General features: G+C 38.4%; 3 protein-coding genes and 3 pseudogenes across 8 annotated transcripts; 4 read left to right on the top strand and 2 right to left on the bottom strand.

Annotated features, from left to right (window-relative positions):
- Window positions 1-3,846, top strand: AT1G50860 (annotated as a pseudogene; the record flags this gene model as incomplete). The annotated part of the gene is made up of 1 exon: window positions 1-3,846.
- Window positions 3,847-4,702: 856 nt separating this feature from the next.
- On the top strand, window positions 4,703-6,947 carry AT1G50850 (annotated as a pseudogene; the record flags this gene model as incomplete). Its single annotated transcript has 1 exon — window positions 4,703-6,947.
- Window positions 6,948-9,779: 2,832 nt separating this feature from the next.
- POLGAMMA2 (polymerase gamma 2) lies at window positions 9,780-15,310 on the bottom strand. Of its 2 annotated transcripts, none has more exons than NM_001333457.1 (12): window positions 14,929-15,310; window positions 13,829-14,564; window positions 13,550-13,741; window positions 12,713-13,392; window positions 11,950-12,409; window positions 11,756-11,851; window positions 11,380-11,472; window positions 11,095-11,289; window positions 10,812-10,904; window positions 10,511-10,717; window positions 10,331-10,420; window positions 9,780-10,205 (listed from the first exon to the last, which is right to left on the bottom strand). In NM_001333457.1, exons 1-12 carry the CDS (start codon window positions 15,078-15,080, stop codon window positions 10,044-10,046), a joined length of 3,156 nt encoding a protein of 1,051 aa, NP_001321058.1. In that variant the 5' UTR covers window positions 15,081-15,310; the 3' UTR covers window positions 9,780-10,043. The 2 variants fall into 2 exon arrangements, with proteins under 2 accessions (NP_001321058.1, NP_175498.2); NM_103965.5 differs by having other exon boundaries at window positions 9,798-10,205; window positions 11,950-12,406; window positions 14,929-15,265.
- Window positions 15,311-16,327: 1,017 nt separating this feature from the next.
- On the top strand, window positions 16,328-19,086 carry AT1G50830 (Aminotransferase-like, plant mobile domain family protein). The gene has a single exon (NM_103964.3). The coding sequence runs from the start codon at window positions 16,492-16,494 to the stop codon at window positions 18,796-18,798; it is 2,307 nt and encodes a 768-aa protein (NP_175497.1). The 5' UTR covers window positions 16,328-16,491; the 3' UTR covers window positions 18,799-19,086.
- A 409-nt stretch (window positions 19,087-19,495) lies between these two features.
- On the top strand, window positions 19,496-26,651 carry AT1G50820 (aminotransferase-like, mobile domain protein; the record flags this gene model as incomplete). 2 transcript variants are annotated; one of them, NM_001333456.1, is made up of 2 exons in its annotated part: window positions 19,496-21,043; window positions 25,836-26,651. In NM_001333456.1, 2 exons carry the CDS (start codon window positions 19,496-19,498, stop codon window positions 26,649-26,651), a joined length of 2,364 nt encoding a protein of 787 aa, NP_001321196.1. The 2 variants fall into 2 exon arrangements, with proteins under 2 accessions (NP_001321196.1, NP_175496.1); NM_103963.1 differs by lacking the exon at window positions 25,836-26,651 and having other exon boundaries at window positions 19,496-21,082.
- Window positions 21,385-25,489, bottom strand: AT1G50810 (annotated as a pseudogene; the record flags this gene model as incomplete). Its single annotated transcript has 1 exon — window positions 21,385-25,489.
- Window positions 26,652-26,936: the final 285 nt, after the last annotated feature.

Raw genomic sequence — 26,936 nt, 5'->3', positions numbered from 1 at the left:
ATGGCGGGAAACTATAATTATGGCTGTACTGGCGGTTTCTATCAAGATTGGATGTACAAGAGATTTGATGAAGTGACGGGGAATTTGTCAGCCGAATACGTTGCAGGAGTTGAGCAATTCATGACATTCGCTAATAGTCAGCCAATAGTACAGAGTGGTCGAGGTAAATTTCATTGTCCTTGTAGTGTATGCAAGAATGAAAAACACATCATCTCGGGTAGAAGAGTTAGTAGTCATTTGTTTAGTCATGGATTTATGCCTGATTATTATGTTTGGTATAAGCATGAAGAAGAAATGAATATGGATATAGGAACGAGTTACACGAATAGGACGTATTTTAGTGAGAATCATGAAGAAGTGGGTAATATTGTAGAAGATCCATATGTGGATATGGTGAACGATGCATTTAATTTTAACGTGGGGTATGATGATAACTATCGTCATGATGATAGTTATCAGAATGTGGAAGAACCGGTCCGTAACCATTCAAATAAGTTCTACGACTTGTTAGAACGTGCAAATAATCCTTTGTACGATGGTTGTCGTGAAGGGCAGTCGCAATTATCCTTAGCATCTCGACTCATGCACAACAAGGCGGAGTATAATATGAGTGAAAAGTTGGTGGACTCTGTTTGCGAAATGTTTACAGATTTTTTACCAGAAGGAAACCAGGACACCACTTCACATTACCAGACCGAGAAGTTAATGCGCAATTTAGGACTTCCATATCATACGATTGATGTTTGTCAGAACAATTGTATGCTATTTTGGAAAGAAGACAAAAAAGAAGATCAATGTCGATTTTGTGGCGCGAAAAGAAGGAAGCCTAAGGACGACCATCGAAGAACCAAAGTACCATATAGTCGTATGTGGTATCTACCTATTGGGGACCGGTTGAAGAGAATGTATCAGAGCCATGAGACAGCTGCGGCAATGCGATGGCATGCTGAGCACCAATCAAAGGAGGGAGAAATGAATCATCCTTCAGATGCAGCAAAGTGGAGATATTTCCAAGGGTTACATCCCGAGTTTGCCGAAGAACCCCGTAACATTTATCTCGGGTTGTGTACTGATGGGTTCAATCCATTTGGCATGTCTCGTAATCATTCGTTGTGGCCTGTGATCCTAACTCCTTATAATTTACCTCCTGGTATGTGCATGAATACCGAGTACTTATTTCTTACCATTCTGAATTCTGGTCCAAATCATCCTCGAGCTAGTCTTGATGTCTTCCTCCAACCTCTTATTGAGGAGTTAAAAGAGTTGTGGTCTACTGGAGTCGATGCGTACGATGTTTCATTGAGTCAGAACTTTAATCTAAAAGCAGTACTACTGTGGACGATTAGCGACTTTCCGGCGTATAACATGTTATCAGGATGGACTACTCATGGTAAATTGTCTTGTCCTGTTTGCATGGAAAGTACAAAGTCTTTTTATCTACCCAATGGACGGAAGACATGCTGATTTGATTGTCACTGTAGATTTCTTCCTCATGGTCATCCATCCCGTAGGAACAGAAAAGACTTTCTGAAAGGAAGAGATGCTTCTAGCGAATATCCACCTGAGTCTTTGACAGGGGAGCAAGTTTATTACGAGAGGTTGGCTAGTGTAAATCCACCAAAAACGAAGGATGTTGGTGGGAACGGTCATGAAAAGAAGATGCGAGGCTATGGGAAGGAACATAATTGGCACAAAGAAAGCATCTTGTGGGAGTTGTCTTACTGGAAAGACCTCAATCTTCGACATAATATTGATGTGATGCATATAGAGAAGAATTTTCTTGACAACATCATGAACACTCTCATGAGAGTTAAGGGTAAATCAAAAGATAATATCATGTCAAGATTGGATATTGAGAAATTTTGTTCACGCCCAGGCTTACATATTGATAGTAGTGGCAAAGCTCCATTTCCAGCGTATAAATTGACAAAAGAAGCCAAACAGAGTTTATTACAATGTGTGAAATATGATATTAGATTTCCAGATGGTTATTCTTCAGATTTGGCTAGTTGTGTAGATCTGGATAATGGAAAGTTTTCAGGCATGAAAAGTCATGATTGTCATGTATTTATGGAGCGACTACTTCCATTTATCTTTGCTGAACTGCTTGACCGGAATGTCCACCTTGCACTATCAGGTACAATATATACTAACTATATTTTATTCCAACATTTTTTTAATCTAATCATTTAACTTGCACATATATTTTAGGAATTGGAGCATTTTTTCGAGATCTATGTTCGAGAACTTTACAGACAAGTCGCGTTCAAATTCTCAAACAGAACATAGTTTTAATCATCTGTAACTTGGAAAAGATCTTTCCACCATCATTTTTTGATGTTATGGAACACTTACCTATCCATCTCCCATACGAAGCTGAATTGGGTGGCCCAGTCCAATATAGGTGGATGTACCCATTCGAGAGGTTTTTCAAAAAGGTGAAAGGAAAAGCAAAGAACAAAAGATATGCTGCAGGTTCAATTGTTGAGTCATATATCAATGACGAGATTGCTTATTTTTCAGAGCACTACTTTGCCGATCATATTCAAACAAAATCAAGGTAAATATATTTAATTATTTAACGATTAATATTCTTCGATATTAATTCACTTACATGGATCAGGTTAACAAGATTCAATGAAGGTGAAGTTCCTGTATATCATGTCCCTGGAGTACCTAATATATTTATGCACGTCGGCCGTCCAAGTGGTGAAATGCATGTAGATTGGTTTTCAGAGAAAGACTACCAAAGCGCACATGCATATATTTTAAGAAATTGTGACTATTTTAAACCTTTTGAGAGGTATTTTTAATCACTCGTTGTTTGTAAATTTTCACTAAGATCACTTTGATAAATTTTTCCTCGTTTGTAAATGTAGTATGTTCGAAGATTATCTTTCTGCCAAATATCCATGCTTGCCCGAAAATGAACTCTACGCGAGAAGAGCGGAAGAATATCATCTATGGGTTAAAGAATATGTAAGTCTACATCAATTTTGGTTCATTCGAAAGGTGATCATTTAATATATACTAATTGATATTGTTTATCTATTATGTAGGTAACATACTGGAACACTACTTCTCCATTTCCTACTTGGGTTCAAGAGATTGTGCAAGGACCTTTGAACAAGGTTAAAACTTGGCCAATGTATTTCACAAGAGGATATTTGTTTCATACGCAAAATCACGGCGCTGGACGAAAGACATGTAACTATGGGGTCTGTGTTAAAGGTGAAAATTACGCTGATTCATCAGATGAAGCGGATTTCTACGGTACCTTAACTGATATTATAGAACTCGAGTATGAGGGTATCGTCAATTTGAGGATCACACTTTTTAAGTGTAAGTGGTATGACCCAAAGATCGGGAGAGGCACTCGACGAAGCCATAGTGGCGTTGTAGACATTCTATCTACGAGGAAATACAATAAATACGAGTCATTTATTCTTGGTACGTAATTATTCTTAAGTCCAAAATACGTTTCTTTTTTAATTATTAATAATCTATCTTTGATATATGTATACAGGATCTCAAGCAGATCAAGTTTGTTATATTCCGTATCCATATACGAAGAAACCAAAGAACATTTGGCTCAATGTTCTAAAAGTCAATCCGAGGGGAAACATTTCTGAAGAATATGAAAACAATGATCCAACTCTTTTGCAAACAGAAAATGATGATGATGTTTTGCTCACTACAATTGAAGATCTTGTTCTTGAAACTCCGGTAGCCAACTTAAACCCAATAATCCTTGATTACGATGTCGGGGATGCTGAACCAGAAGACGAATTCCGATGTAATTTATCGTCCTCGGACGAAGATGAAGTAGAAGATGAAGATGTATAACTGTGTTAATATATGTATAATTATTTGAATAAATATTAGAATGAATTTTGTTTCATAAAATCATTGAACTTTTTTATGATATACAAATATTTCTTCACATCTATAATTATATCAATTTAAAAGTGACTATTATGCGACTAATGAGCGACTAAGATAAGTTTTATTGGGCTTCTAAACGTTGAAATCCAAACCCATTAAAATCGGCGACAAAACGACGACTATTATGCGACAACTGTTTGATATGTTGGGCTTTAAAATTTCGGGGCCCAAACCCATTAGTATAGGCGTCTATATTGCGACTAAATACCGACAAGTTTAAATTTGTTGGGCTTTGAAATTTTGAAACCCAAACCCAGTATAATTGGCGACAAAATTACGACTATTCAACGATACTTGTTTGATTAGTTGGGCTTCAAAATTTCGAGGCCCAAACCAAAATTAGTTGGCGACAATTATGCGACTATTATGCGACCTCTATTGTGTTGAAAACCCTAAATCGAGTCATTTCTCTTCGAGCCAAACACTTAGCCATTTCTTCTTCTTCTTCGTCTTCTTCGTTTCGCAAAACCCTAATCCCCAATTCTCTTTCTTCTTCGATCTTCTTCTTCTTCTTTCTATTTCTCACCTTAAACCTATTCGATCCAACCTCCTCTTCTTCTTCTTCTTCGTCTCGAAAACCCTAATCCCCAAAACTCTTTCTAAGATCGATCCTTTCTCCTTGTAGATCGATCTTCTTCTTCTTCCTATAAGATCGATCGATCTTCTTCGATCTCTCACCTTCAACCTCTCCGATCTGCTTCGTCTTCTTCTTCTTCTTCTCTTCAATCTCTTCAATCTCTTCATTTGGCTCACTATCATGCCTATCGCCGGTCGAGGTGGCTCCCGGAAGCGTAAGACGACGCCGAACGTCACTCAGAGAGCCGGCGCCGGCGGATCAAGACCTGCAAATCTTCCTCCCCAATACAACTTCACTCCGGCGCCGACGGTTCAAGTTCCTGCGACGGAGCCGGCTCAACAACATGGACCTTCAACGTCTGCACCCCACGTCCGCAACTATCCACCGCCTCTCCAACTCTTCCAGAACTCAACGACTCAACCACAACATCAAGCTCCTCCACCTCTATCTGAAGAGGTCCACTACACTCCGCCGCCAACAGCGCCACCTCAGCAAACTCCTCCTCAGTCGCGAGATTCAGACGCTCCAGCAAACAGCCACCCGTCGTCTCAAGGGAACAACTTCCAAGAGGAAGTTCCTGGGACGTTGCCGGAGGTACAAGAAGACTCGGCGTTGGCTCTGCAATCGACACTCTCTGTGCCAAACAGGGAGCAGTGGTGTTGTGTCTTGTCTCCAATTCCCAAACCTAAAACCGAGTGGTATGTTTTCTTCCTCTATTTTATTCTAGTGTTCTTAGCCTGTGTAGTGTAACTCGTGTTATGGTCTGTAGAATGGCTTGTTAGGGTTTGTGTAACATAGTAGAATCTGCCTTTGTTGGAGTTGGATGTTTGTTAGGGTTTGTGTAACATAGTAGAATCTGCCTTTGTTCTAAACTCGTGTGTGATCTTGTTAAGTTCTTCACTTTGTCTATAATCTTGTTAGGTTATTTATTGTGTTCTGTGGTGAATCATGAACATAATTGTGGAACATTTGTTGATTGTTGAACTTAGCATGTTTTCGGCTTTTACATTGAGGATCTGTCTTTGTTCTATACTTGTCTATAATCTTGTTAAGTTTTTTATTGTGTTCTGTTGTGAATCATGAACTTAATTGTGGAACATTTGTTGATTGTTGAACTTAGCATGTTTTCGGCTTTGACAATGAGGATCTGTCTTTGTTCTATACTTGTTTATACTTGTTCTTTACTGTCTATGATCTTGTTATGTTGACTATTGTGTTCTGTGTGTGATCTTGTCGGCTTATACTTGTCTAGAATCTTGTAGAATCTGCCTTTGTTCAATTATATAGTCTGCTGTAGTTGTAGTGTTTTGGATTTTAAACATGTTTACTTTCTGTCTGTGTTGCATGTGTTTGGAGGTTTACTCGCGACAGAGGATCTAAATTGGTTAGAAAGATCACACAGATTTTTACTCAAAAGTTCAATGCTCCCTACTATAATTGGTCCTCTGTGCCATTGGATAAAAGAGAAAGATTGTTTTTAGAGTTTGCGGTAAGCTTCTTGTATTTCTTCAACTTTCTTTAGACTGTACTATTTAATCTGTCATTTGTTCACTAACTTCACACTTTTTTTGTAGAAAACTCACCACTGGGATCCCTTAATAACAGGGACAGTCCAATACTACTTCAATGAGATCGTTAAGAGGCGCTTGAAGGACATGGTTAGCACCGCAAGGAGAACTCGAGAGCAGCCTCCATGGATTGGAGAAACTCTGTGGGGAACCATGTGCGACTACTGGGACACTGAAGAGGCACAGAAAAGGAGTAAGACATATTCTAAAGCTCGTCTCTCTGACCGTAACGGTCTCGGTCCTCACGTCCACTACTCTGGGCCAAAGTCTTTCCAAGAAATCCAAGATGAATTGGTAAGTGTTTCTGCAATCTTCCCATGTGTTTTAGTGATGTTCGTTTAACTGTGTGTGATGTTTAGTCTGTTGATAGTAATGAAGCTTGTGATCTGTGTTTGCAGGAAGAAAAAATGGGAAGACCTGTCCCTCTTGGTGAGGTGTTCATCCAAACACACACTAAGTCGGATGGGACTTATGTTGATCAGAAGGCAGAGAAGATTGCTCTGGCGTATGAGCAGAATGTGAGAGAGAAGCTGTCTGAACTAGAGGCGGCTGCTTCTGCTGTGTCTGATGGCTCTTCACGTCCTCGGGATCTCACACTAGATGAGTATGCAGCCATATTTCTCGAGGTAAGATGTTCTTTATCTTTTTCAGAGTCTTAGAGACATTTAGGATCTGTCACTAATTATCTTCCTCTTTATTTCTTGCAGTCCACAGAAAAGGATGCAAGAGGCAATCCTTATGGACTTGGCTGTCTTAAAGAAACTCTCGGCAGTGCCAACCGCCAACTCCCCGGAGACTCAACCTTTAAAGCCTTAGAAGAACGGCTGCAGGAAGCTCAGCGGCAAATTGAAGAATAGGCTGCATATAACGAGAAGCGAGATGCTGAGATTGCTGCCCGAGAAGCCGAGACAGCCCGAGTCACAGCTAAGCAAAAGGACAAGCTCGAGCACTTGTCCTTAGTCGAGAAGTATCTCCGCCAAACCGATCCGCAGTTCTTGGACTTCATTGCCACACACTCTTCCACATCCACAGAGCGTATCCCAATTACTCCCCCATCTAATGATCCATAGAATTTAGGTTTCCAAACACTAATTGTATCTTTCAATAAGTTGTATGTTTGAACAAGATAATTTTATGTTTTGAACTTGATTTTCAATATATAAGCAGTGTTTTCATATTGTATAGCATATCAATAACAAACAAGAACAATCGATGAACAAACAAGAACAAACAAGAAACCCATCACCTGATGACCAAATCTTTATTCGGACCAAACTATTAGTCGCAAAAAAGTAGTAAATAAGTAGCACTATAGTCGCTGAATCGTCGTCAAGTAGTCACATAACTTTACGACAATCATAAGACTAAACAAATTAGTCATAAAAGAATCGTAAAACTGACGTCCAATAGTCGTATATACTTATACGACTATGTTATGACAAAAAGTTTCAAATCCTTGGCAAAGTACTTTTAATCGTCAAAGAGTCGTCGAATAGTCGTAAACATATTTACGACTACTTTACGACAACTGGAAACATACCCAGGGTTTATAATAATTAATCGCAACATGGTCGTAAAGTCGTCGTACACAATTAACGACTACGAAACGATTACATGTTCTCACACGCTCAGTACAGTACAAATAATCGTAGGATAGTCGTCAATTAGTCGCCAACATAATACGACTACGTAACGACGATTTTTCACTGTTTAGTCAGTTGTCGTATTATTGTCGTTGACCAACGACTAATAAACGACTATTGTTTTTAACGACTATGGATTAATGACTACAGTCATTAGTCGCAAATTAGTCGTACTAGCTTTAGTTACGACTACTAAACGACTGACTTGTAGGTCGTCAATTACCTGTTTTCTTGTAGTGTATATTGCTAGATATATAGGTAGATTTCTTATTTATTAACAAGAAAGTGAGCCTATCTAGCCCATGAGCCTGCCTTTTGAGTTTTATTAAGAAAGTGAATATTTGTGTATATTTTGTTTTTATTAAATAGTTAAATTAATTTCTTATTTAGTAACAATGAAATATATATACAAAAACCACATCGACTTTATTCTATTCTTGGCCTCTTCTACATTCAAAAATATATTTATTACTGTTTTGGGCTGCTATATATGTCATCTTATTAAATATGATCAACCTAAGTTTTGTAATTTAAAATAAAAATGTAAAATATACATTTCAAAATAACGTTAAACTTCCTAAGTTAAGATATTGACATTTTAGATTACTCATCTCGACCATTCGATCTCATCGATCTTACGTGGTGTTATATATATGTGGGTACGAAGTAGTCTAATAGAGGTACATATAACGCAAAGATCCTTAAAAAAGTCCATTAGCCTCAATATCGTCTTCAGATTTCAAGAGAGATGGGTTTCTTCAAGAAGCTTTTCAGTTGTTTCACGAAGTCATCTTCAAAGAAAGATTCATGCAAGGGTGGTGTTTGTGTTCTTAAGAAGCCTAAATAATTAACAAGGATGAGTTTGCTACTATGTAGTAGTAGACAAAAGCTTATTATTATTGTTATCTTTCCAATATTTATGTTTCTCTTTATTATTTGCACTTGATATTTTATTTAATTGATAATTTATTCATGAGACAAAAGATTCTATATGTTTTTTCTTTTTCTGTTGGTAATTCAATTTGAACAAAAAAAAGTTCAAAATTACCTCAAAAACAAAGCATATATTCGTAAGCTTGATTCTATAATAAAAAATACATGGTTTAGATAACATCATGATGATTTGAAAATTATGTATAAACAGTTGGATGATAGGAAGTTTGAGCTAGAACCTAAATGATAATAGCTTATATCAATAATCTAGCATTCGATGTACTTAAAAGATATAAACTTCAATGAAAACAAACATGACTTAAAATCATTTGAGCTCATATAGTTTAATCGGAGTCTTCCTACTTGGCCGCTTTTTTTTGTCTCACATTTATTGTTCTTCTTCTACTATATTCTTTCACAATCTTCTTCTAACGATTTATTCTTCCTCTTAACCTTTGACCTTCTTCTACGGTCTCTGTTTATCACCTTATTATCTTCTTGTTCTTTTCTTCCTGTTTAATAACTCTTACTTCGATTTTTACAAGAAAAGAACCTTCTCTTGAGATTTTAATATCTTATAATCTTACGTACGTATTCCTTTCATTAAGGTTATTCTATTGTCTATTGATAGCAGCAATGTACAATGCTAGAAATACAAATAAGAACAACATTAGTATTTAGTAGCATATATGTAAAAACAAGAAAGCAAAAAACTCAACAAAAGGATACAAAAAAGGGAGGTAGTGATGAAGAAGCTTAGAAGCTTGATGAGGCCAAAATTACCGAGACAAATTGAACTCAAAGTGAATCGGCGGCAATATGTGAGAATTGGCCTAGTATAAACGTACGTAGTTGAAAACCGTTTGCCTAGATTTTAAATGCCACAGAGATGATCAGTATCAGTGTATTGCAGCCAATCTGATCCGATGCATGGTCGCATATACTGCTTGCTAATTTGAAAGACATTTTCAATCTCATACTTGGTGCTATGTATGAGCTTGTCAAGGGTATTAAAAAGATGTCAAAGATTATGTGAACACAGGAAAGTTCAAATCATTTACATACATACGCTCTCTAAAAACGAATCAATGCAAAAGAAAGATAAAAAGAACATCTCCTGATTTTTCTTTAATTTTGTTTATATAATCTATTCAAATTCTCATTTTACACAAAGCAATCCACAATATTCATATCATGATTGTTCTCAAGTTACTTTAACCACTTTTGCATTCAAACATCGTCAAGTTAGAAGATTAGAGTTTGAGAAAACAATTTACACAGCTCAACGTTCTCAAGGCTTTCTAACATTTACAAAACCCAAACCTTAATATACCCAAAAAATCGCTTCCTTCAACTACGGCCGGTCTCTAAGCTTCTCTATTTGGCAGCATACCAGTTTTGAGCACATTTTGCATCAACAGATAAATCGACTGAGAGAATATTCCTTCCGTTAAAGGGCTTAGACATACAGTCCACAACTATGTCCTTTGCGATCTCCGCTGATTCAATTGGTCCTTCCAAGATTACTTCATCATGAATCTGTTTCCAATACAAGTTCCCTTTGTTACTCAATTTCCAATCCAATAGAGACCACTATGTTACAAAATTAAAAGCTTATATTTTTCATAGATTGCGTCCTGTTTTGGAGGGGTGTTGTTGTTTACCTGTAGAAGCAATCTCCAACCAAGCTTCTTCAACTGTTGATTTATCGATATTTCCAACATTGCACACATGGCAACATCAGCTGCACTTCCCTGTAGTGTGGATCATCGATGCTCAGAGTTGGGATTGGAGAATAGAATGGATATTAGTGTTATGATAAAGTAAACAAATAGAATGGAAACCTGGACTGGAGTGTTGATTGCTGCTCTTTGGATATGATTTCTCTGAGCACGTGACTTTGACGCCGGAAATCTACGAGACCTTCCTAGTAAAGTGAGTACATACCCATCTTCTATAGCTTCTTTCTTACGCATTTCTTGCCATTTCCTTACTTCTTGCCTGTCATTGTACCAGAGATCGACTGTTTCCTGAGCTTCTTTAGTGGAGACCTTTAGATGATAAAAAAGTTTGAACAGTTTTAGACTCATCACATCAACGCATGTTTATATCAACCTAATAGTTTCAATAGTATTTTTCCACTACCTTCCAATCTCTAGAAAGCCCGACCGCGGTTTTCCCATACGCAATTGAAAAGTTAAGCATCTTGGCTTTTCTTCTCTCTGAACCAAAGGCATCCTGAGTATTACACATATTCGCAAACTGTTAGAAGTATTTGGGCACAGATATAAGTTCTTTGAGTCAACGACGGGATTTGAACATTGAACAGAGATGTCGCTTGTTTTTATAGCTATTCAAAGCATTTCCTCATTGTGATATAAGAATCAAAATCCAAGAATTATGGTACAATTTTAAACGAAGAACGCACCTTTAACAACGGCACAGGTGGCTTGTCTTCCCCAGGTTCTGGATGCCATTCAAGGATCACTTGCCCATTTTCTACAGCTTCACGAACATGTGGATACATATTCATGGCTGTCCTTGAGTGGAAATCTCCGCCTGCTTTAAAAGCTTCCATCATGCTTTTACAACCAGTAAGATGTGCCAGAATTCTAAGTTCCAACTGAAGATAGAACAGAATCACAGTAAACAAGTGAACAAGATTAATACCATTATGAAAGTCTCTACAACTACCAGAGTTTTATATTTTCACCTGCCCATAATCAGCCACAACAAGTGTATTTCCAGGCGATGCTACAAAGGCCTTACGAATCTTGTACCGATCCTTCTCCAATGCAGGTTGGTTCTAGACAGATAAGAGGAAGTTAAGTAACAAATTGTAGATGCAATTACAAATCGTGTACTTACAGTTGCCAAAAAATAAAACCAATTTGAAATGAAATTATGTACTAGCTCAAGGTAACACATCACATAATTTCACATCAAATTGAGTCTCTGTTAACAATATGCTACCAGTAGATAACAAGAGGAACTTAGCTACATAATGGCCTCACTACTCAAATTTATTACTTAATTTAGGTTCAAACGATATTGTTTTGAACAATATCACAAAGCTTTTTGATATATACCTGCAAATTTGGCCTTCTAGCTGATAAGCGCCCAGTTTCTGTATTGATATTAAGGGAGCAATGGACGCGACCATCTTTGCCTGATACATTACTTCCCTGTCAGACAAAAAAAAAACAATTCATATTTCAACCTGAAGGTAAACCAGATAAAGCAGCTCAAAATTCAGAAGGTGATGTTAAGAAAACAGAATTACCTGTAACGGAAGAATAAAATTTGAGATCAAAGAGTCTATAGAGCAAACTTCACATAATGAGGCAATAGCATGACATGCCTCCTTTCCCCTTTCACCCCCTCCAAATGCAACATATGCTGTTCCATAAGCAGATGTGTCGGTTTCATCATCTGTCTTGGACTTTTGTGTTTCTGATGTTTCTACATCATCATCCTCAACAACTTCTTCCAGAGAAATATCTGAGACATCATCCATAAAGTCGTATTCAGCAGAAACTTTCCCAGCTAACTCTTTCAAAACATCCCCACCTACAGAGGGCCAACCACTGGCAGTAAAATTTTCCGTTGACAGTGGGCTATCACTTATCCTATGCAGTTTGATGTTTCGAAACTTCGTCGGTGTTTTTTTGCCTTCTTCAATAACCTTATCAATATTGGGGACTTTGAAGAGCTTTTCAACTGGAAGCACCTCGTCATGACTACTGAGGAAGAAATAAACAGAAGTTAATTATTAGAGGTAACACTGAGAGACTAATCATGTAATTCTTGTTAATGACCTGATAAGAAAGGCATTTCTTCTCAGATTTCTATGTATGCAGTTCTGGTTGAACCAAGAGAAAGAAAAACAGTCTTCAACAACTTTTGAGATAAGAGGATTATAAGCTCAAATCTCTATAATAAAGAAAGAACCTCTAAGATACCAAGATATGACTATTTTCCCTATAATAACTTCAATTTAAACCTATGCTTAGCAGAAATTTAACGATGACGTAGGAGAAAGATACCTGTTGGAAATGCCACCAAAAAAGAGCTGACGCAATTGTGTGTCACTGCCAATATTCATATACTTCGCATCGGGGCAATACTTAGATGCCCAATTACGAAACCTACTACCAGCAACTTGTTGTTCCGCTTTGGCTACTTTCTCTATCTCAGCAAGATACTCTCTATCTACAAGTATCCCTTCTGCTTCCATTTTTACAAGAAGTTCACCAAAGGGTCGCCAGAACTCATGGTAAAAATCCAACATTGTCCTTCCTAAAACTGGCTTTCCATCAAGATGCCAATCCATCAATTGCAGTTTCTTTGTCATGCTCTCGTAAAGCTTTAGTGTGCTTATCGCATCCAAGGCAGAGTATGAAATCCAAGCCTCTCGATCTTCTCGCTGAAGCTCTTCAACAGGGGGAATGACAACGATTTTCCCTTCAGATCCATCTTTTTTCAGTTTCCGTTTGCCAAAAATAGTCTTCATCGAAATTTTACCAAGGAACTCAGCTTCCTCCTTTGTCTGTGTGCCCCCAAGAACTTTTGGGTCACTTGTAAGCGCTTCAAGCGAATAACCACCTTTTATCCGCCGTGCAGAATCCCATAATCGTGCCATGTGCATAGTGTCGGCATGAAAACCAGAAATCTCAATTCCATGGTTCCTAATGATGTGGCTATCGAAACTGTAGTTGTGCCAGACCTGAAACGAAGAAAGCCAACCTGTAAGGGTTTAAGGATAGCTAAAAATGTTCACAGTAAAAAAGACAACAAGAAAGTGGAATAAGTTTTAGAAGGACTCAGAAAATGAAAATATCACAGAATATGTAGAAACAATCAAGGTGTAGTTTATAACTTACTTTTCTGATGAACGAGTCTTCAAAATATGGTTTAAACTCGGCCAACACCTCCCTGCCATTTTCACCAAGAACATCAACCCAGATGCACGATTTTCCATTCCCAAAATCTGCTTCTGGCCCACAGTAAATACTGAAACATATTAATTCACCGTGGTCGACAGGCGTTTCTTCCTTAACCTCAATCCCGGACACCTATAAGCATAGAGTAATCAGTTTGTCAATTGTATAAATATTTCTGAGCTGCAGGGATGACAACTTAAATAGAAAAATGTAGCACACCTCTGTATCACAGGAATGGACATGATTCCTAAACTGATTCACGAGCTTAGCCACGGTATCCTTCGCAGCTTGCACATTATCAACAATGAGAACCTTGTCATATATTTTCCCAAGGTTTTCACGGACATTCGAAGGTTCAGTGCTTCTCTCCACTTTGGAAATGGCAACAGTATTCTTGTTTCCATTTGCGGTACCAGAAGACTTATCGCTTATAAGAGGTCTCTGTATTCCCTCTCCTTTAGGATTTACATCCATATTATCCCCAACATCTAAACCCTTCCTTGGCAATGACACAACAGGTTCAGATTGGGTAATGCCAATCAATTCCTTATTGAGTGTAGCAGTAGTGGACCTAGTGGTCCCTCTGGGCTTGAACTCATAATCAATCTTCTGAGAGGTTTCATAAGACGGAGCACTAGATATAATTGGGACAGAGCCATTGAAATAACCATTGTCATCAAGGTTTCTAGCAATTTGACCATTTCTTTCTCTAAGCTTATTAGCTTCTTCCCTCCAAGCACTTACAGTTCCAGGAACTTGATGAGTTTCGGCTACCTCCGTCTGATTTCCAACCTTGATAATCTTAGGAACCATCCTTACCTTGTTAGATTCCGATCGAAGTTCCCACTCTCCGTTAAACACAACAGAAGACGACCGTTGATGAACCGAATGCTGAAATCCCTGACAAACTGTAGTAGTACAATAACCGACATTTCCATCAGTGGAAGCTAGTTTCCTGAAAAGATTCAAAAGCAGTCACAAACATAGCTAGCAAAACAAAACAAACCCCACAAGAACAAAATGAGCCTAGAACGAAGCAGCTTTATCCCATACTCAAGAACAAATTGAGCTTCGAACAGAGCAAATTAATCTACAATCAAGTAAAACAGAGCCTATAACAGAGTAGCTTAATCGATAATCAAGTAAAACTGAGGCTTGAGCAGAGCAAATTAGTCAAAAATAAGGTAAAATTGAGCATACAACAGAGCATAGTAACGACAATCAAGTAAAATTTAGCATAGAACAGAGCATAGTAATCGATAATCAAGTGTAGTCTCAAAATTTACTAAAACCCACGAAAGGTGAAAAAAAGTGCAAACCTTTGAAGAAGGGTTCGACGGCAAGGAAAGAGGAAGGAAGGGAGTGGAGAAGAAGAGAGGCGAGAGGAGGAACGAGAAACCCAGGAAGAGGAAGGAGATAAGTGGCGAAGAAGAGGGTTATTGTGGGAAGTAAGAGAAACCCCCATGGCCATAAGCGAACTTAATCTACCCAGCTTGAAGGAGAAGTGACGACAGAGTCGGAGATTAAAAATAGGGTTTATGGTGGCGAATTTTGTCGTTATCGTTCCGAGCTAGTTTCAAGCAAGTGGGTCTGCCTGAGAAGGAAAGCTTAAGCAGAAGAAGAAGATTGTGGCCATCGCTTGAAGACGCTCTTTTGTGTGTATTAGCCTTAAACCCTTGCTTCTATTATTATTAAATCTTTAGTGTTAATTATACTAATCACACTGTAAAACCTAAGATGATAAAGATTGCATTGCTCTGTCAAAAAAGAAGCTTCGGATTATTAATTCTAAAAAGGACTATTTACAAATATAGCCCTTTCTTTTTGCCAATTTTTATTAAAAAATAAATAAACTACTTTACTTTAACTTTTTTTTTTCTGAACACCTTATTCTACTTGACCCAACAATTCTACTAAAATGCTATATTGGCACATATTTTTTTTATCATTTTATGTCACAAAGTCTTGTTACTTTATATTGACATGATTGATAGCGAGTTATTAGCCACTCTCAAAAGTATCATCATTGCATCATTTCTTATTAACTGTAATATCTTAATGATTTTGGTGAAGCTGATGCTGCTAAAGTGCTAATGACTCCTACGAAAAAAGTTCAAGAACTCAAGGTTATTGCATTATCGCTAAAGGAGTATATTATGGAAACACAGAAAAATGTGGCATGGACGTTGAAAAAAATGAGAGCCGTAATAGAGAGAAATTTAGCAGCAGCTCGTTGGATTTAGGCATGTTAAATCTTGTTTTGAGTTAGTCAAATGCAAGTAGAGTAATCTAAGATCAATATAAGCTGGGTGATGTTTATGCTTTTAGTATCTTTTTAAGGACTGGTTTGGTTTTAAGTGTTTAATTTGTATTTTTTGAACGTACTAAATTATGAGCTAACTAATAGCTTCTTGGTGTGTTGCATATCAGAGTTTTCTTTCAGAGAGATCCTGATGACCAAGAAACATGGTTTGGTTTCTCCGTCTCTGTGATTTTTAGTTCATGATGTGACCATGAATCTCTTCAATGACAATAAAATTTTCTTGGTTTGTGTATGTATGTATTAATGATTTTCCCCTAAAAAATCAAATTATGAAAATGATGTTTCGTCAATTGTGTACATCCCTAAATTTAGAAAAAATTATACACATGGTATGTTGCGTTAATTTATTGTACAGTCATCATTTAGATTTAATGAAGGAACTTGTTTTGTTTGCCATAAAATGATAAAAAGCAAAATGTTGAGTACATTTTTCTCTGCTCATCTTCAACAAAGATTGCACCTTTCTTAGCAAAAACTGATTCCTTCTTCAAGTCTCCGATTTTGACTTTCAAAATCCCTAGTTTTTCCTGAATCATTTGCTTCTTCATCATCTTGAGAGATGGAGAACGCATCGTCATCGTCGAGTCTTCTCATTGAAGAGAGAGAAGAAGTAATGGTAACTGATAAAGGTCGTTGCTTGAGAAAAAACCATTTCTTAAAACCCTTTGTTACCTCCATCAATGGAGGCTCTGTGGCTGAGCTTCCCCGCCGTGATGAACGTCTCTCTGTTTCCTCTTCGCAGCTACTAAAGCTCTTCTCTTTGCGGAGAACTTTCTCTGGGTTTTGGGTTGTAGATGCTCCTTTCGTATCTTGGCTTGCAAAAATGGAAGCTTTACACGCACAAACATGGAGAAAAGCTGGGATTTTTGAAGCAATTAAAGTATCTACTTACAGTATCACCAAAAACCCATCTCTGATTCTCTCTGTTTCTGAAAAATGGTGCCCTGAAACCAAATCGTTTGTCTTCCCTTGGGGTGAAGCAACCATAACTTTAGAGGATGTAATGGTGCTTCTAGGGTTTTCCGTTTTGGGCTCTCCGGTCTTTGCCCCTTTAGAAACCTCGGAGACGAGAGATTCGGTAAAGAAACTGGAGAATGTAAGAATCCAGCATATGAATAGCAGCACAGACAGGCGTGTGAGCCAAAAATCATGGGTTTCGACCTTCTTGGGTAGAGGTGGGGACATGGAGCATGTAGCGTTTCTGGTATTGTGGCTTTCGCTTTTCGTATTTCCAGTTAAATCTCGTCGTAATATCTCGAATCATGTTTTCCCAATAGCTGTTCGTTTAGCTAGAGGGGAAAGGATAGCTCTTGCCCCTGCTATTCTCGCAATCCTCTACAGAGATTTGGATCGAATCCATGAGGTATCTAGAGAAGATTGTGTTGACAAATTCCATCTGGAATCTTTGTTTAAGTTAGTACAAGTTTGGACATGGGAAAGATTCAGGAACATAAGACCAAAAGCCAGTGACATTCCCAAAGGTGAACCTAGAATAGCTCAGTGGCATGGTTTGCATCGAAGATCTAAGGATGCGTGGTTCTGTTTTGATGATTTTGAGTGGCGTCCTTATACTAAAGCATTGAACAATTGGAACCCATTTCGGTTTTACCTTGAGGAAGCTATTTGGGTGACTGTTGATGAAAGTATTGATGATGAGTTTGCTTCTTTTGCTCGGTGTGTGACAGTTTCTCAGATTGTTGGAGATGGTTTTGTAGAGGATTACTTCCCAAATAGAGTGGCGAGACAGTTCGGTTTGGATCAAGATCTTCCTGGTTTGGCTACTTGTCAAAGAAACTCCACAGAAAAGGAAGCTTGGAATGATTACAATAAGTCTCTTATTGGTTTAAACCTCTACATGCCTTCTCGCCTCGATCAAGGTTCTGTCACTGCGAGATACCGAGTCTGGTGGCTGAAATCAGTTTCAAAGTTTCTGAGTCCTGAAGAGATGAAGGAAGAATCAACTGAAACTTTTAACGCAAGGAAGACATTTGATCATTATGACGAAGATTATGATGATGATATTGATGCATCTCCCAAGGTACTGCCTTTGAGTCAGGTGTTTCAGAAATTGGAAGAAGGTTTTCCCGCAAAACGCAGAAGGTCTGTGATACATAGATTGGTAAAGCAAGATAAGATAGGTGGGTGTGTGAACAGTCGTGTATCATCAGGTTGGAAGATGAACAACACAAGTGAGGATTTTACAAACAATAGAAGCATTTACAAGCCAGTGGTGCTGAAGCGAGCTCATGGGGGTAATGATGGTATTTCTACGGGTGAAGAAAAGGATAACATGACTATTGCTCAAAGGATCAGATCTAAGGAGAAGTATAGCAGTAATGCGGAGAATACTCTAGGAGATGCTTCTGAAACACTTGGAAAAAGGGCTAGAAGATATATGACGGTGGATAGCGATGACGACTCAGAGCCTTGTCAAAAGCTTGCTTCGACAAAAATAGAGCAAAGGAGTGAAGAGGATGATGAAACTACAAGCAAATCACACAAGACAAGGGAGATTTTCAATGATTTTGAGGTTGACGTGATTGGAAATACTGCAGGGAAGAAGAGTATGATCGATGATGAGCAGCAACATAATGGATCGACTATGAAAAGCATTGGAAGCAATGGGAGCAAGAAAGCAGAGTTTTTGGTCCATAAAAATAGCGAAAAGCATAGATGCAATGAGAAAATGTGCAGTGAAGTTAAAAAGCAAGAAGAAATTGATGAAAGGTTGAAAGAGAGAAAGCTTGCAATAAAGGAGATGGAACTGAAGCTTGAGGCACATATGATTGAGATGGAGAAGACTTTGTCCATGATTAGAAAGTGGAAAATCAGAGGAAACCAGATTAAAAGTCGAGTTTCTGCTTAGGATCTCATGGAAATAAAACAACAGTGTCACACATATCAATCTTTGGTGTGGTTTTCTTTTACTCTTTTGCTCTTTTGCATATGTAAAGAACTCACCAGACACAAATATTTATTGTGTTAGTAATTAGAAATACATGGAATGGAGAATCAGTACGTATGCTTTTGAATTAGGCGCAGAGAAAGTGAGTACGTATGAGAGGTCACTATTCAAATAAAGTTCCGGGAAAGTCCGGTATCATATTTAAGAATTAAAAGACCGTTCGGTTTATAAGAAATTTGACTCAATTTCTAGTTTCTCTGTTTGGTCAATGATTTCCATTTTGGTAAATGCCTATCACATAATATGAAACAAAAGAAAATTGTAAACGCATTTCTATAAATCATTTTTCTTCTGATTTTTTTTCTTCTAACGTTATTAATAATTACACATATTATTTTTCCAGGCTGATAAGACATTTAAAATATTTTTGACAAGATAAATAATATTATTTTATCTTTTACTAATGGGAATTTTTATTAATTGTAAAAGAAGTATTCCATTATAGCACAAACCTGCAACATGGATTCTTCGTGACTTGAGTTCAAACAAACATTAAACCACAAGGGAAAAAATAGGAAAAGCATTTCATTTTGTCTTGTTTGAATCTTCTTCGTCTCCATGAATTGAAGATCCTTGTTGAAAAGAGAGAGAAGAGCTCATGGCGTCTCGTACCGAGAACAGTAGTAGCAAAAGAACCCATCTTTCAAAACCTTGTCTCTCCTCCTCCATTGATGGATTTGAAGATTGTCAGAATCGTTCTTCAGCTCTTTCTGTTCACTTAAAGGCTCTTTCTACGAGTATTAAATTCTGGGGTTGGAGGTTTCCAAACAAAAAGTTCAAGTCTTGGGCTAGAAAAATGGCATCTTTGCACGAACCCATTTGGAGAAAAGCTGGGATTTTTGAAGCTGTTATAGCTTCAACATACAAAATCCCTAAAGACACAGATCTTGTTCTGGGTTTAGCTGAGAAATGGTGTCCAGACACTAAAACCTTCATTTTCCCTTGGGGTGAAGCAACTATAACCCTTGAAGACGTTATGGTGCTTTTGGGTTTCTCTGTTTTGGGTTTGCCTGTTTTTGCCACCGTGGATAGCTCAGGGAAGGAGATTATGGCGAAGCTAGAGAAAGAATGGAAGAAGATTAAGAACGATAAAGTCTGTCTGGTAACCAAATTAGCATGGATGGAGAGATTCATGAACAGTGGTGATGAGCTTGAGCATGTTGGGTTCCTTGTGTTGTGGCTTAGCTACTTTGCCTTTCCATCACACTTATTTCATATCTCTGAAGCTATTTTGCCAGTCGCTGTTCATCTTTCAAGTGGAACTAAGATGGCTCTTGCTCCTGCTGTTCTTGCACACTTGTATGCAGACCTAAGTCTCTTGCAAGGCCACATTAGAGTTTTCAGTGAATCGCTTATTAAGGTACAGCTTGATCTTAATGCTTTGTTTAAGCTGGTTCAAGTTTGGGCATGGGAGAGATTCAGGGAACTACAACTAAAACCTTTTTCGTTGCTAAGGGGTGAGCCAAGATTGGCTCGGTGGTGTGACATGAAACAGAGTACCAGCAATGCTTGGAGGATTTTCAACAACTCCAAAATGGATAGTTTTGAGTGGCGCCCCTACACTAAAACTGTGAAAAACTGGGATTTTCCTCGATTTTATCCTGAGAGAGCAATGCGGGTGCCTGTTGGTCCCAACCTTGATGATGAATTTATCTCCTTTGCTCGATGCATCAAGGTGTCTGAGCTTGTTGGTATTGACAGTGTGGAGCATTACTTTCCCAATCGAGTGGCTTCACAGTTTGGGATGCGTCAAGATGTTCATTGTCCTGTTAACCAGAAAAAACTCTCACGTGATGCAGCTTGGAATGATTACGACAAGCCTATTGATGGTTTGACAATATACATTCCTTCCCGTTCTGCAATATCTTGTGTTACGCCTATGTGCGAGCCGCAGAGGAAGGGTTTTGTTGAATCAGATGAAACATTGAAATCAAGAACCATCATAGGTGATGACACTAGTTTTGTAACTTCAGGCTCTAAGATGAACAGAACAAGCGAGGATGAAATGAAGATAGCTGAGAATTCAACAAACAAGAGACGAAAGTACATGAAGCAAGCTCATAGGGGTACAATGGGTCTTTGTCAGAAACAGGTTCCATCAGACAATGATGAAGACGATGATAGCCTCACCGTTTCTCAAGTAACGGTGCGTTATAAGAAGAAGTATAGTGATATTAAGTGTTAATGTTTTGTTATGAAAGAAGAACAGAGTAAGAACGAAAAAACAGAGTATGAATGTAATCAATCTTATTGACTTGATTGTATTACAAAACTCAATTGTTGTGTTGTGTTGCAGAAACAAGACTCGATCTTTACTTATATGAAACGAAACATTGTCTTGTGTAAAAGACATGACTCTTGATAAAAGACACAACTCTTGATCTAAAGACACAACTGTAAAAGACATGACTTGTGTCTCTTGATCAAATAACTGATTTATGTAAATAAACTATGATGCGAGATTTGATTATACTTCAACACTCCCCCTTAATCATATCTCGGCTTCACTCCAAGCTTCCTTCTGAGATTTTCAAACCTTGTAACACTTAACGCCTTGGTAAGTATATCCGCGAGTTGATCTTCTCCTTTGCAATACTCAAGTTGAATGAGTCCTTTGTGCTCAGCTTCTCTCACGAAATGATACTTGATTTCGATGTGCTTTGTTCTTCTATGTTGCACCGGATTCCTTCCAATCGCTATTGCCGACTTGTTGTCACATAAGATGGGAATACCTTCTTTGAACTTTAAGCCGAAGTCTTCAAAGAGTCTTTGCAACCATATGGCTTGGTTTGTCGCAGCACACACTGCTATGTACTCTGCTTCCGCCGTTGATTGAGCCACTGTTTGCTGCTTACAAGACTGCCAACAAAACATAGCCGAACCAAGAGTAAAGACATAACCTGTGGTGCTTTTCTTGTCTTCCGGAGAACCACCCCAATCGCTGTCCGAGTAGCCAACTAATCTTGGTGTCTCTTTGCTTGTAAAGAGTACTCCAAAGTTTGACGTTCCCTTGACGTATCTCAACACTCGTTTGGCTTCTTGATAGTGTTGAATGCTTGGTGATGACATGTACCTTGATAGGTAAGAACTTGCGTACATCACATCAGGTCTTGATGCACATAGATAGAGCAATCCTCCGACAATGCTCCGGTACTTTGTTGGATCTTTAAATTCTTTGTCGTCACCTTCTACTCCTTTTCTTTTCCCTTGTGGTGTAAATGGGGTGCTTACACTCTTGCTCTCTTTCATCCCAAACTTATCAATAAGTTTGTTTGCATATTTTTCTTGTGAAAGAAAAATGCCACTGTCATCTTGGTGTTCTTCCATTCCAAGGAAGTAGTTTAGCAAACCGAGATCTGTCATCTCGAACTCGTCCTTCATGTTCTTCTTAAATGTGTTGATGAGATGAGTGTTGTTTCCAGTGATGATAAGATCATCGACGTACAAGCTAACGATCAACACGTATTCTCCTTTCTTCTTGATGTACAAGGCTGCATCATTCATACTTCTTGCAAAACCATTTTGAATGAAGTAAGAATCAATTCTTTCATACCATGCACGTGGAGCTTGCTTAAGACCATATAAGGCTTTGTAAAGCCTTAACACCTTCTCTTTTTTGCCTTCTATCACAAACCCAGGTGGTTATGTGACATAAACTTCTTCTTCAAGCTCTCCGTTTAGAAACGCCGACTTCACATCCATTTGATACAATCTCCACTTCATTTGAGCCGCATACGCAAGTAAGGCTCGTATTGTATCATATCTTGAAACAGGGGCGAATGTCTCAAGATAATCGATTCCATATTCTTGAGAAAAACCTCTCGCAACTAGTCTTGCCTTGTGCTTGACGTGATTTCCGTTTGCATCCGTCTTGATCTTATAGATCCACTTCACGCTTATCACATTCTTCTTCTCCGGTTTGTCTACTAGTTTCCATGTTCTGTTTTTCTCGATCATCTTTATCTTCTCATTCATGGCTTCTTCCCATTTTTTATCACCACGAGCTTCATCATAAGTTTGTGGTTCTTCATTCGCAACAAGACAAGCTTCTATGACTTGAGCCGCCTCTTCATTCTCCATTCTTGGTGCCTTTTCCAAGATCTCTTTCATGGATTTGTATCTTTTTGGTGATTCTGAAGTTTCTCGTTCTTCTTGATCATTGACTTGGGATAACACATGACTTGAGGTTTCTCCTTCTCCATTGTTAGCATGATCATTGATTTGAGACAAATCATGGCTGGATGTCTCTTGTTGATCTCTTGACTCTTGTATGTCGTTGATGGACATGACAAAAGTTTTCTTAACTTATTCTTGTTTATCCCAATCCCACTTCTTGTCTTCTTGAAAAACAACATCTCTTGATACTTCCACCTTCTCATCTTCCAGTAAGAACACTCTATAGCCTTTGGTTTGATTGCTATAACCGATGAGAATACCACACTTTGCTTTAGCGTCTAGCTTTCTTCTTTTCTGATCCGGTATATGAACGTAACATATGCTTCCAAACATTCTCAAGTGTGACACATTTGGTTTGTGTCCACACCACTTCTCCATAGGCGTCACATCATCTTCTATTGCTTTTGATGGTAAACGATTTTGCAAATACGCTGAGGTATATACCGCTTCTGCCCATAACTTGAGGGGTAAGTCTTGTTCAACAAGCATTGATCTTGCCATCTCCACCAATGATCTATTCTTGCGTTCTGCTGCACCATTTTGTTGAGGTGAGTAAGGCAAAGTCACTTGCCTATTAATTCCTTCATCTTCACAGAACTGATTGAATTCTCGTGAAGTGAACTCACCACCTCCATCGGATCTCAACGTCTTGATGGAACAATTTGATTGTTTCTCCACCAACGCTTTGAATTTCTTGAACGTTGCGAACGTCTCCGACTTTTGTTTTAGGAAGTATACCCAACACATGTGAGTATAATCATCCAAAAACAGCACATAGTAGCGACTTCCATCGATCGATTGGTGTTGCATCGGTCCGCACACATCCGTATGCACAATCTCAAGCTTTTCTCTTGTCTTCGTTTGAGATTCTTTTGGAAAGCTCTTGCGTGATTGCTTCCCAAGATTACACGCTTTACATGCCTCCTTCGTCACTTTGAATCTTGGTAACCCATTTACCAAGTCCTTGTCTTGCATTTGTTGCAAGCGCTTGTTGCTTACATGGCCAAGTCTTTTGTGCCAAGTTTCCTCTGTTTGAACATTGGCTGTCATGGCTTCTTCTTCGACAGAACTTAATCTCTATGTTCATGATCTCCTTGCCATTTGCATCTTGGATGATGCATCTCTTGTCTTGAAAACGTACCCGATAGCCGCTTGAGATGATTTGAGGAACGCTCAATAGGTTCTTCTCCAAACCAGGCACTAAGAAAACATTCTTGATGATTCTTTTGCCATGCCTTGTCAAGACGGTAATATCTCCTTTACCGGCTGTCATGACTATATCTCCATTTCCGACTCTAATTGGGACTTTGATACTTTTGTTGATGTTTGAAAAGTATCTCTCTTCTTTCGTCATATGGTTTGTGCAGCCACTGTCTACCAACCAAACATCTTCTTTTAACGTTGTTGGTTCTTCTTCACTTGCACTAAACAACATATGATCTTCATTTACGTCTTCTTCTTCAAGACTTACATGAGCTCTCTCTTTGTTCTTCGAGCGACACTCATTTGCGTAATGGCCGATCTTCCCACACTTGTAACACTTGATGTTACTTCTCTTATTTTTGCCATGATCGTCATTCTTCGGTTTCTCTCGACACTCTTCTTCTGTGTGTTTGCTCCTCTTGTGAAAACCACACCATTTCTTGTCTTGATTGACACGGTTGTTGGTGTTGTCTTGTTTGAAACCGGATTCTCTTCCTTTAGACCGAACATAGAATGCTCCCTCTTTTGTGCTTTCTCTTGTAGTTACTCTCGCTTCTTGTGCTTTTAAGATACCAAGAAGTTCTGACATTGTTAGTGCATCCAAGTCGCGAGTTTGCTCTAGAACACTAACAATGCTGTCGAACTTGGCTGGGAGAGAGATGAGTATCTTCTGTATGAGTTGAGTGTTTGTCTTCTTTTCACCATGATAAGTCAATTGATTTTCCAGAACAATTAACTTATCGGTGAATGTCTTGATGTTGTCATTGTCATACATCTTCAAGTTCTCGTACTCCCTACGCAGCGATTGAAGTTTAACCAATCGGACTTGTGGAGATCCTTGGTATTCGTCCTTCAACACATCCCACGCTTCTTTTGATGATGATGCCGCTGCAATCCGTGAGAAGATTTGATCGGTTACGGCAGTTTGCAAGATTTGCAAAGCCATTGTATCATTTGTCACTGCTTCTTCTCTGAGCGTCTTTGCTCTTGTAGTTTCAGGAGTTTCTTCCGCTTGTACCGGTTCGACCGGTACGCCTTCTTCAACCACGGACCATAGTTTTCTGGTCCTGAAAATGGTTGCCATTTTAATGCTCCAGAAGTCATATTTCTCCCCATCGAATATAGGGATGACTTGATGTGAGGAGTCTTGCATCGTCTCGCTTTTTGCTGAGACGTATACGATCTCACTTTTGTTGCCTCTCTCTCTTTTTAGTGTTTTCTCTTGTCCTCTCAATCGATAAGCTCTGATACCATGTTAATGTTTTGTTATGAAAGAAGAACAGAGTAAGAACGAAAAAACAGAGTATGAATGTAGTCAATCTTATTGACTTGATTGTATTACAAAACTCAATTGTTGTGTTGTGTTGCAGAAACAAGACTCGATCTTTACTTATATGAAACGAAACATTGTCTTGTGTAAAAGACATGACTCTTGATAAAAGACACAACTCTTGATCTAAAGACACAACTGTAAAAGACATGACTTGTGTCTCTTGATCAAATAACTGATTTATGTAAATAAACTATGATGCGAGATTTGATTATACTTCAACATTAAGAACAGTGGAGGAGATTGTGAGCCGCTTGGTAAAAAATGTAGACTTGAGGTGGGTAACAATGATTCAAAGCCTTGTCACAAGCCATTTTCGATTAGCTATGATGGAGATGAAACTGTACCACCACCAGAAGTAGGGCAAAGGAATGAAGAAACTGATGAAACAGCGAGCAAAGCAGGGAAGCGTATGGTTCTGAGACCACTTTATGAAACTGACTCATCAGGTTCTCCTGTTGATTTTGATGGAGCAATTGACATTGTTGAACCAGCACCAGAGACAAGGCAATTATGTGATGATGAGCTTGATGCGTATGGAAGCTATGCAGAGAAGTCGACTAAGATCGATGCTGGCAGCAAGGAACCAAAGTGTTTGCTCCATGAAGATGATGCCATAGCTGGAGAAATGACGAGATCAGATAGTAAGTTGTGCAGTGAAACTGAGAAAGAAAATGATGATGGAAGGATCAACGATAAGGTGCAAGCATCAAAGGGAGACAAAGATGAAACAAGCAAAACATATAAGAGTATGGTTCTCAGCTCATCTGATAAGTCAAACATTCACATCACTGCAGGTGGCAGAAGTCAGGGACAAAATTATTTGCTTCATGACGATGGTTTCGGAAGTGAAGAAACTAAGAAATCCAGTGAGCAGTTAGAGGATTTAGAAAAGAGAAACCATGATTTTGGTGATGGTGAAGTCGATAATGACACCACTGAAAAGAGATTTCAAGAGCTCAAGGTGCTGGAATCATCGATAGAGGAGCGAATTCTTAAAGCAGAAAGAACTGTGGCATGGCTGAAAGAAAAGAGAGCCATATAACAGAAAAAAAAGCAGCAGCTCGTTTGAGTTAGGTGCTTTTTTGGGTAGATAAAGAAATGTGAAGTCTAATGCAAGTAGAATATCAAAGTTCAGTCTCATATAGTCATATCTATATGATCTTTTGGTTTAGTATCCTTTGATTTTCCTGCTTAATCTCTTTTGAGGACTGGTTTGCTTTAAGTGTTTTATTTAAATCTTTTGAACTCAGTTATGAGCTAGTAGCTTCTTGGTGTGTTGCAGATCAGATTTTTCTTACAAGTTTGATAAATCAATGCATTTGTTTCT

The sequence above is a fragment of the Arabidopsis thaliana genome (assembly GCF_000001735.4).
Source record: "Arabidopsis thaliana chromosome 1 sequence".
Lineage (NCBI taxonomy): Eukaryota > Viridiplantae > Streptophyta > Magnoliopsida > Brassicales > Brassicaceae > Arabidopsis > Arabidopsis thaliana.
The sequence above is the reverse complement of the archived record's forward strand: the minus strand, read 5'-3'. Positions and strand labels throughout refer to the sequence as shown.